Source organism: Miscanthus floridulus, unplaced genomic scaffold (genome assembly GCF_019320115.1).
Source record: "Miscanthus floridulus cultivar M001 unplaced genomic scaffold, ASM1932011v1 fs_252_2_3, whole genome shotgun sequence".
NCBI lineage: Eukaryota > Viridiplantae > Streptophyta > Magnoliopsida > Poales > Poaceae > Miscanthus > Miscanthus floridulus.
This window is the reverse complement of record NW_027096457.1, coordinates 10,855-21,200: the sequence shown is the minus strand read 5'-3', so window position 1 is coordinate 21,200 and position 10,346 is coordinate 10,855. Positions and strand designations below refer to the sequence as shown.

At 46.7% G+C, this 10,346-nt stretch overlaps 2 protein-coding genes across 2 annotated transcripts; one reads left to right on the top strand and one right to left on the bottom strand.

The window, feature by feature from the left end:
* Positions 1-202: 202 nt before the first annotated feature.
* Positions 203-6,523, top strand: LOC136530999 (probable protein phosphatase 2C 57). Its single transcript, XM_066523700.1, has 4 exons — positions 203-746; positions 2,059-2,265; positions 2,443-2,654; positions 5,608-6,523. The coding sequence occupies exons 1-4, from the start codon at positions 654-656 to the stop codon at positions 6,173-6,175; spliced, it is 1,080 nt and encodes a 359-aa protein (XP_066379797.1). The 5' UTR covers positions 203-653; the 3' UTR covers positions 6,176-6,523.
* On the bottom strand, positions 2,689-5,601 carry LOC136531000 (uncharacterized). The gene has a single exon (XM_066523701.1). The coding sequence runs from the start codon at positions 4,195-4,197 to the stop codon at positions 3,211-3,213; it is 987 nt and encodes a 328-aa protein (XP_066379798.1). The 5' UTR covers positions 4,198-5,601; the 3' UTR covers positions 2,689-3,210.
* Positions 6,524-10,346: the final 3,823 nt, after the last annotated feature.

The following is a 10,346-nucleotide window of genomic DNA, read 5'->3' as shown; positions in this document are numbered from 1 at the left end:
AACACTTGCAACATTCATCTGCAGATGAAATATTTAGAACATATACTTGAAACATACGTGTATAGCCATTACAACATGTACAACATCACAATCTACTTTTGCAACATCGATATACAACACTTGTAACGTACCTCTAAAAATTCTGAAATACTCGAAACATACTATTGTAACATATGCTTTTAGCGTAGCATGTGTCCGCTGCTTAAATGAATGGAGGCTCGTCAGCTCGATGCCGTAGAGTGGCGCAGAGATCGTGGTGTAGAGCTCGTAGACGGCATGGACCTTACGGCCCCGACCTCTCCTCCAGGCTCCAGCAACCCGTCCGCTCGACCCGCGCCCCTATCCACAGCCGCGCGCCCGCGCCCCCGTGACCTCGCCGCCCCACCAATGGCAGCGCGAGCCCCGGAAACCGGATCTCGCATCTCACGCAGCCCAGCGGCTAAGCGCCGCTGTTACTCGCCATGATTAGCTTAATCTCCCACGAAATTACCGAAACGCCCCTGTTGTGCCCCTCGTTTTCCCCTCGCCTTTTTCTGGCCTCCCCTGCCTTTCCTGCTACCACTACTGTTCACACTCCACAGTACGGAGGCTACTACCGGCAGGCAGCTCCTAGGACCATATCCGAACCCTAACCCTAGCCGATTTGGTCGGTGATGGAAGAGCAACTTCCTCGAGGCGGCGGCGGGGGGAGGCCCCCGATCCCGGCGGCGGCGAGGAAGCCGGCGCTCGCGCGGCACGCCTCTTTTGTAAGTCGGCTCTCCTGAATCTCGCTTCCTCCGCGGCTAGCAAGATAGCTTGCGTGATCTGCGCGATAGATGGGAGCTTTTGTGTGGTGGTCGGCTTGATTCGAATGCTTTAACCTGTGCTGTTTGGTGTGCCTGCTGCCGCCTCAGCTGCGAGGCGCGAGCCGATTGTGCCAAGGCGGTGGGGTTTGCACTGGTGTGATGGGACGGGACGTGTTGTCCTGGATCTGGGAGGTGAGAGAAGAGTGGGAGGGAAAAGAGTTCTCTGAAGCTCCTGGTACATCCTTGTTTGTACTAGAGTACTGGTAGTGACTAGTAAGTTGAGGGGCAAAGATGCTTGGAATCAGGCTGTTTATGTGGATGCACGCGATTGGGAGTCTGGAAAGCAATTATAATTGCTTGTGATCTGGTGGTGTCTTGAAAAGACTGCTTTGGATTATATGAAATGATAGGTTTTAGTATCGAATGGATCAAGTACGGGGGCAGGGGACATTCGAGAATGTTTGTGGGAAGTAGATACTCCTGCCTTGGTAACTGATGCTTCCCTAGCAATTTCGTCGTGTATAATTTATTGCAGACACAGGTACTTGGTAATGGACATGAATACATGATGATGTAACTTTTCTTGACCTGGGGGTTTTGTTCTGGTAAAGATTATTGTTTTATCATTCCCTGTGGTGAAAAGGTTGGGTGGTTCGAGTACATGGCAAAAGGGCATAATTGAACTGTTAATTCAGTACTTATATGTCATGAAAAGTCTGATACCCCCACGCCCTGTTCTGGCCTCATGGCCCCCAGAACATTATTCAAAGTTCTGTCTTTTGTCTGCTACTCTGCTTTATATGTTGATTGATTGATCCAATAAATTTCTCCAGTCCTCAACAGTTGGAAAACCCCTAAACTAATTTTATACTCCACCATCAAATGATTTTTTTTTCTTTGGAAAGACCATCAAGCAAATTTAGGAAGCAGAAGCTGAGGGGTTTTGGTTCTGATCTCATAGTTCTACTAGGTACCTGGTTTATGTTTGATCACGAGTATCAATGTGAGGATTTACTTGATATAGTATGATTAATAAGGCGATATATGTACCGAATGAAGGTACACTCAGAGCACGAGTTTGTAACTCGTGTGCTGGTGGCATGGTGCACGGTATGTGCACCTAGTGAATCAAAAAAGGTGGTATATATCTGACATGTTCGTCTTTTACCTTTTAATTATAGTGAAAAAAAGGAAATAAAACAAGGCCTTTTACCTCAGTTTGAAAGTGTGTATCCTTTTCTTGTATGTTTGATAAGTGACACTGGTTTTGAAGGTGAGGAGTCCTGCAAACAATACGAAGCCTGAAAATGAGAGAGCTTTTGAAAGCATAGACACTGAATTTATTCCAGTTGTACGATCTGGTGGGTGGGCTGATATTGGCTCAAGGCACACAATGGAGGATGTCTTTATCTGCTCTGATAATTTCATGCAGGACTTCGGATTTGAAAGTTCTGACGAAGGCCCCAGTGCCTTTTATGGGGTATGTTCCTAATGAATTGTGGCAGTGTCCAATCTCCTTTGTCAATACTGCTATATATCTTAGCTGGTTTTAGCCATTTGGCTAGAGAAACAGTATAGGCATCCTATTTGGAAAATAATTTGGTCCATCTGGCTAGCATTTCCTGCATGTTTAACCTTATTTCCATTTTTTATTCAGGTTTTTGATGGGCATGGTGGAAAGCATGCAGCTGATTTTGTGTGCAGCAATTTACCAAGGTTTATTGTCGAGGATGAGGGTTTTCCTAGGGAGATAGTGAAAGCAGTATCCTCTGCATTCTTGCAGGTCGATGCTGCTTTTGCAGATGCTTGTTCTCTGAACTGCTCTCTTGCTTCTGGTACAACTGCTCTTGCAGCACTTGTGGTTGGGAGGTAATGCTCTCATTAACTTCTGCAACTGTGATCCATACAAAGTCATTGTATAGAATAGGTGTTACTGCTATTTGAAGTTTCTCACTACATATGGACGATGGGAGCTGTTTTTTTTTATCCAATCTGCCAAAATCAATTCTGACATCACATGATATGACACATGGTAACTGCTATCTGAAGTTTATCATTTGAGGATGAGGCGCCTGGGTGGACACCTGTTGGTATGTCCCAGGAGCCGAAGGGTAGTAGGTTGGAGGCACGCCGGCCACCAGAGCGTGCTGCTGCAGCTGCTGCGATGAAGGCGGGCCGGTGCGGAGAGGTGGACCGCGAGGGCCACCGGGAGTAGCCCCGGGCCACATGTGAATGGACCCGGTCCACGGGTTGAGGAGGGAGGGCAACTGGGAACCACCGGGTGAGCCGCTGTTCGAGCCGCCTTGGCCACGGCCGCCACGACGACGCCGGCCACGGCCATTACCAGAGAAGCCCCCCTGGCGTTCTGTTGAGGACGCTCCCCGGCGTGCTGTTGAGGGCGCTGGGTTGCAGACCCAGAGGCCGGCTAGGATGCAGGTGGCTTGCTGGACGAAGAGACGATGAGAGCCGATGGAGGTGCCATGTTGAGCTCGGCCAGGCGCAGGTCGGCGCGGACGTCTGCAAAGGAGGGAAACGGCTTCTGGCGCGTGATGAACTGCGACATGAACTGGAAGCGCTCATTGAGGCCTCTTAGTATGTTCAGCACCAGAGTACGGTCATGGACGGGCTCGCCAAGATCGGCAAGGGCATCAGCCATGCCCTTCATCTTGCGGCAGTAGTCGTCGATGGAGAGGGCGCCCTGGGAGAGAGTACGGAACTCAGCGTCGAGGAGCATGGCGCGTGACTCGCGATTGTTCAGGAACTGTTGTTCAATGCCGAGCCACGCAGCCCGAGCGGAGATGCCGTCACGCTCGTGGATGACGTCCAGAAGATCGGTGGAGATGGTGTTGAAGATCCAGGAGACGACCATGCAGTCCATGCGGGACCACGCAGGATCGGTGAAGCGGGAGGCGTCACTGAGGACGTGATCCTTCAACGCGAAGCGGCCGAGGATGAGGAGGACGTAGCCGCGCCACCTGGAGTAGTTGGAGGACTGAAGGTCCAGAATGATCGGAATCAAGTTCTTGATGTTCTGGACAGCGGCAGCCTGGCTGTGCAGATGAGCGATGGTCGTGGCGTCGGAGGAGAAGGAGTGATCGCCGCCGTCCTGAGAGCCGTCGTCGTGGAAGGAGTCCGTGCGGAGACGGTCCCGGAGGGCAGTGGCCTGCTGTTCCAGGGCGTCGGCCTGCGCGCGCTCCTTCTCGAGGGCGTCAACGGCGGCACGAACGCGATCCTGAGCGGCAGCAGCGGACTTGAGGAGATCAGCCTCCGTCTGAAGCTGCTGGCTGCGGTCGGTGTTGGTGGAGTGCAGGGAGGCGGCCTCCTCCTCCAGCTTCTGGGCGGCGGCGAGAGCTTCATCACGAAGCTTGATCGCGGTAGCCGCGGTGGAGGCGCCGGAGGTTGAAGTGGCCATGGGCGCGCGGCTGGGCAGCTTCAGGCACGCCGGCGGCAGGGAAAGGTCGCGGGCTGCGGCGGCAAGGAAGGGCGCGCGGGTGGGCGCGACCCGAGGCGGGCTGCGGCGGCAAGGAAGGGCGCGCGGGGAAGCAGAGGAATCGTTAGTCTGATACCATGATAGAGAAAGGCTAAGAGGCTTTAGATTACTTGATGATGAGATTACAAGAGGGTTACATATATATAGAGAGAGGCTAAGCTAGAGAGTTAAGAGGGGAGAAGTCCTAGGCAACAAGCTGGGAGTACCTAGGCAGCACACTGGGTAGAAACCCAAGAGGCAGCCGATACAAAGTAATAGCTAGAGGAAATAAATACTTAACACTATTTGCTGTTTATGGCATCATGTACCCTTTGGTCCCACCTGGCCAAATCTGTTCTAACAATTTGCACTCGCGCGCTTAATTGCAAATGAGCTACATGCGCCTTCACTTTTTCCCCACAAGCAGGGGCGGAGCCACCCTGGGCAACATGGGGCGGCCGCCCCAGCTACTAGCTGGCCAACCTCATTACCCCATTCAGTTTTCCCTCATCTCCATGACCGCTGCAACTGCAAAGCTCAGTGACTCGGTGGCGGTCGAACTCAAAGTCTAAACAATCGGGCAAGAAACTACTACTACTGTCTGCTGAAGGGGTATGGCTCGTTGGGCTTACTGGTCCATAGCCTAACTGGCTAGCAGGCCCGGAACGAAAAGAGGCCAACCTAACAATGCAAGAAGAGACGCAGCAGCACAATCGTCCATCAGCTCGTCACGCTCGGCGCCATCGTCCTTGATGGGAAGCAAGGCTACTGGAGAGCTGGCCAACTGGGAAATATAACAAGTTAGGGAATTACTTCTTTATTGCTCTCTGTACAAGAAGTTTTGCTCAATTTGTCCCCATTGGCCTTAAGCAAACATAATAGGTATGAAATTTTGTCAAACATTACTGGCTGGGCTTAAAATTTTCTCTCGCTAAATGTGTCATCAGCAATTTGCATGGAACTCAGTGCTGTAAATAGTTTGTCTGCCATTAACGGAGAGTTTGAACTTAGTATATTGTGTAGAATACTAGGCCTGTTGCTAGACTTGATGACACTGCGCTGGTATATGCGATTTGTTCATTTAGTATGCCCCAGCTAAAATTTTCGGCTGGCTCCGCCACTGCCTACAAGGATCTGCATCCCCTGCCCGTTGGTGACTGCATATTTGCAAATTTTTATGGTGCATGCATGTGTTTTTTCTCAACAATATTCATGTGTTCTCGTTTAAGGAATGTCCTGAAGATAGCTAATTTTGTGAATAATTAAATTTGTGAGTTCTGATCTGTTAAATTTTGCACATGCTTTTGACAATCCTCAGCTGCTGGCATATTTCTGTCTCTGGGTGCTCAACAGGTTACTTCTGGTCGCAAATGCTGGTGATTGTCGAGCAGTACTTTGTCGTCGTGGAAAGGCAATCGAGATGTCCAGGGATCACAAACCATCTTGCAACAGGGAGAAGATGCGTATTGAGGCATTGGGTGGACATGTTGATGATGAGTACCTGAATGGGCAGCTTAATGTCGCGCGAGCAATCGGGGATTGGCATATGGAAGGCATGAAGGCATGTGATGGTCTTGGCCCTCTCAGTGCCGAGCCTGAGGTAATGACAACAGATCTGACTGAAGAGGACGAGTTCCTGATCATGGGTTGTGATGGGATCTGGGATGTATTCCGCAGCCAAAATGCAGTAGATTTTGCCCGCCGTAAGCTCCAAGAGCACAATGACCCGGCCACTTGCTGTAAAGAACTAGTTGATGAGGCCATCAAGAGGAAGAGTGGTGATAACCTTTCTGTGGTTGTCGTCTGCTTCAACTCTAGGCCGCCTCCTGTTCTAACAACTCCTAGGCCTCGTGTACAGAGAAGCATATCTGCAGAGGGCCTGAGGGAGCTACAGAGCTTCCTTGATAGCTTGGCTGATTGACATGGGGGTTCTAGCAGCCCCACTATAAGTTTTGACCTTTTCCATAGCTTAGCTTGGGAAATAGGTTTAGCATGTGCTATCTCATAATTTCGCTGAGATGGCTGTTGTTGAGTGATCCAGAGTTGTAAAATATGCTGCGGCTAATTGTATCAGCAGTTAAGAGTATTATTTATCAGTTTCTGGGACACGTTGACTTTGTAAGCCTTGAATGACTAGTCGGCATTTCGTAGGTCTCCATAAAATTGGTGGTGGGTCGTGGTAAAAGGCTCATAATGCCCTTGAATATTTTCCGTTGTTCGCTTTGGATAGTTATTAATTAACTTGGAAAGCTGCTATTTTTGCTGCTAAGTGGTTGAATTTTCAAAGATAGACATAGACATGTTTGTAACTGCAGTAGCCGAGCAGTGTTTTTCGCTTCAAGATACATGGATTGCCTGGCCCAAAATGTATATCCAGAGTGCTGGGCGAGACAAAAGACCAGGGTATGCTTTTGCTTCTGGTTGGATGCTTTGTTGCTGGTACCGCAATCATCATTGAGAAAAGTAACGAGGGGAAACCAGGTGATTATCACTATCAGGCTCTAGCTAATCGTGGTGACACGTGATTGAACTTGATTTTGCACCTGATTCAATCACGGTTACATGCACCTCAATTCACATGTATTAGGGTATATTTGAGTAGAAAAAAAACTAATTTTTACTTCAATTCATTTCAACATACGTGGATTAAGGGATTGTTTGAATGTACTCAACCCACATGCAGGGTTCAAAATTTCGTCGTAAGTTCGGGAATTTCGGTGGTGATCGAAAAAAATCCGAAATTTCGTATTACACTAATTAATGTGCAATACAACTATAGGCTTATATTTTCTATTGTTTATGTTGGATATTCTTCTACTGAGTACATGTATAGTCATAAATCATGCTACTATTTTGTTTAGATCTAAAAGATTTTTTTTAAAAAAAAACAGACTTTGTGTTTAAGTCTCTAAAAAAATTTCGGCGAAATTTCGTTCGAAATTCGTGAAATTCAGGAATTTTGGTGGTGGCGAAATATTTCTAAAACTGAAATTGAAAACCCTGGCCATATGTGTTAAAATGGATTGGAGTCGAAATAAAACTAAGTTACACCATAATCCACTCTAATACATGTGGATTGAGGTGAATATATATGCATCCAAACAAGTCCTTTAACAAAAGTCCCACTGATTTTCACCGTCGCGTTGAGTGATTTGGTCATGCCGGTTGCCTCATGCAAGGGTTCATCCAGGTGTTACTACTTCTCAATCATTAGAAGGACGAAACAAGAAACGAATGCTGAACTAAGCAAACACTCAACGAACCTTGATGGAACTCAGAGTGATGACTCGTATGTACGTTGCCATGTCTGTTTGGATAGGAAAGAATTCACGATAGACTCACAAGAATCAGTATAAATTCCGCAGAAACGTCTCGTCGGGAAAGAAAAACTTCAGAAACGTACGGGATTCTCCCGTTCAGACTGGGCTGGGCATGTTGCTCGGCGACTCGTATAACATTGTTAGCCCAGTTGACGTTTACAGGGTTGTTGCTGCTTTCGGCGGCCCGTAAGTCTGTAAACCATCAGCGAGCAAGCCCATGACCCCATGACAAGGCAGAAAAACCAAAGGAAATATCCCTTTCACTTCCTCTGGCTTTGCTCAGTTTTTTTTTTTTTTTTTTTTTTTTTTTGCTAATCAGACGTAGACACTGCACGTAAATTCATAGCTATGTATGCATGCACATAGGGCTGGACGAAAAGTTCACAGTAGCTCATTCGACTCGGCTCAATAGTGACTTGACTCGTTTATATTTTTCAACGAGCTGAGTCAGTATTTTAGCTCGTATAGTTAACGAGCCAAATATGTTGGCCTTGAACTTGTATTATTTGTGTATTACTTCATGTCTTAAACTGGCCTACAACATGTAAACTTGGGATTATTATGACTCAATCACTTTGTTTTTAATGGATGTATGAATAATCAATAGTAAGATTATGGATGGATTATGTATTGTATGGAGTATAGACCATGGATATGTGGTGCAATACTATAGTATATACTACAGTATATGTTATACCTCTATATTTGTTAGCACATATTAATTTTTTGTTTGATTTAAGGCTCATGGTTATGTTATTTTTTGTATTTTATTTTATACTTGGCTCGCGAGCTAAATGGGCCCACTCAAGCTCGTAAACGAGCCAAGCCGAGTTGACCTTTTGGCTCGTCAAGATAACGAGCCGAGCCGAGCTTTTGCTCGTTATCTAGCCCTACACGCACACACCTTACACATATGGGCACCTCCAATATGAGCACTTTCGAAAGACTAAGACATATATTAAGATTGACGAAGTCATCAATATGCATCGTTGTCAATAGGCAAATGTCCTACCACTGCAAGAAAAACCCTTGTTAAAATATGGATCATGGAATGAATAAAAAAAGCGAGCACCCCAAGTTGAGGACTCGCTGGGAAGGTTCCATAAAAAAAAACTCAACCAACTAAGCTGCTGTAATAAGTTCTTTTCTCCTCTCTCAATCGAGAAACTGGATGTTTGGACTCCTCCAACTTTTGAAACCAGTTGGTTGAGCCGGTTTTGATAGCAATTTGACCTACGTGGTGCCGTGTTAAACGTGCCGATGTGTACAACTTGGCTCACTCAGACAGGGATTAAAATCCTTCTTACAACCCTCTGTCATGAGTGAATCCGATTTTACTCCCACACATACGGAAAATCCTTTATATGACGATGGAGTACCCCCAATTTCCAACATTCACTTAGGATTCCATGCCCACCAACATGACCGCTAACGCCACTACCAGCTACTACCACAGCTAATGACAGAAGGAAACATCTGGCCATCAGGCATCACCCATGAACGTCGCATCACATTCACATCAGTGGCCGTTACCTGCATGATTGCGTGCATGATGGCCATCGCCCACTGGACGCTACTCAATGAATGGCGACCAAATCAATCGGGCCCAGTTTAGTTCCCCAAACATTTTGCAAAATTTTTCACATTCCCCGTCACATCGAATCTTTAGACGCATACATGAAATATTAAATATAAATAAAAAATAAAATTAATTACACAGTTTAGACGAAATCCACGAGACGAATCTTTTAAGCCTAATTAGACTATGATTGGACACTATTTGCTAAATAACAACGAAAATGCTACCGTGCCCATTTTGCCAAAAATTTTGGAACTAAACTGGCTCCCACTCTGAGGCCCCCGCGAGATTTTATCTGTCCTCTGAATGAATTTTCAGAAGTGGATCTGCACGCATCGCAATTGCGCACGACATACACACAGCAGCGCACTGACAAACTGAACCGATCATAGCATGGACGAAAAGGACCGCACTGCGCAGGCAACCGAGACATGTTCCCCATTAGCGGCCATAGTGGTGGTGATGGCCCAGTAAAAGCCGCATCTTGGATGCAACTGGATTACTGGATGGTTCATACCGTGGAAATCGTTTAGGAGCAGCCACTGAATATGCACACGACAGATCATGACACTAATTACTCGCTCATATTATGGTAGAACGTACCAGGAACTTGCTTATAAATTTTTAGGCCTGGTTTAGTTTCCAAAAATTTTCACCCCAAACTATCACATCGAATCTTGCGGCACATGCATGGAGTATTAAATATAGACGAAAAAAAATTAATTGTATAGTTTGGTTGGAAATCGCGAGACGAATGTTTTAAGACTAATTAGTCCATGATTAGCCATAAGTGTTACAGTAACTAACATGCGCTAATGATGGATTAATTAGGCTTAATAAATTCGTCTCGCAGTTTTCAGGCGAGCTATGTAATTAGTTTTTTTCGACATCCCCGAAACATCCGATGTGACATCTAAAAATTTTCATTTCGCGAACTAAACACAGCCTTACAGGAATTCTGCATGAAACAGTACATTATCACAAATCCCAAAAACAATCAATTGAAACTTCCATGTTCCAAACATAGTGCAATATCATACTGTCAGTTACTATCATGATAGAGAAGCAGTCCTTGCTTTCAGCAACGGTGACATCAGGCCAGGCACGGAGCCAGCGGTGGAGCTAGGGGGGCTCCAGCCTCCCCTACCGCTCGCGAGCAAGCGAAGCCCCATAGAACCGCCGTCTGAAATTTC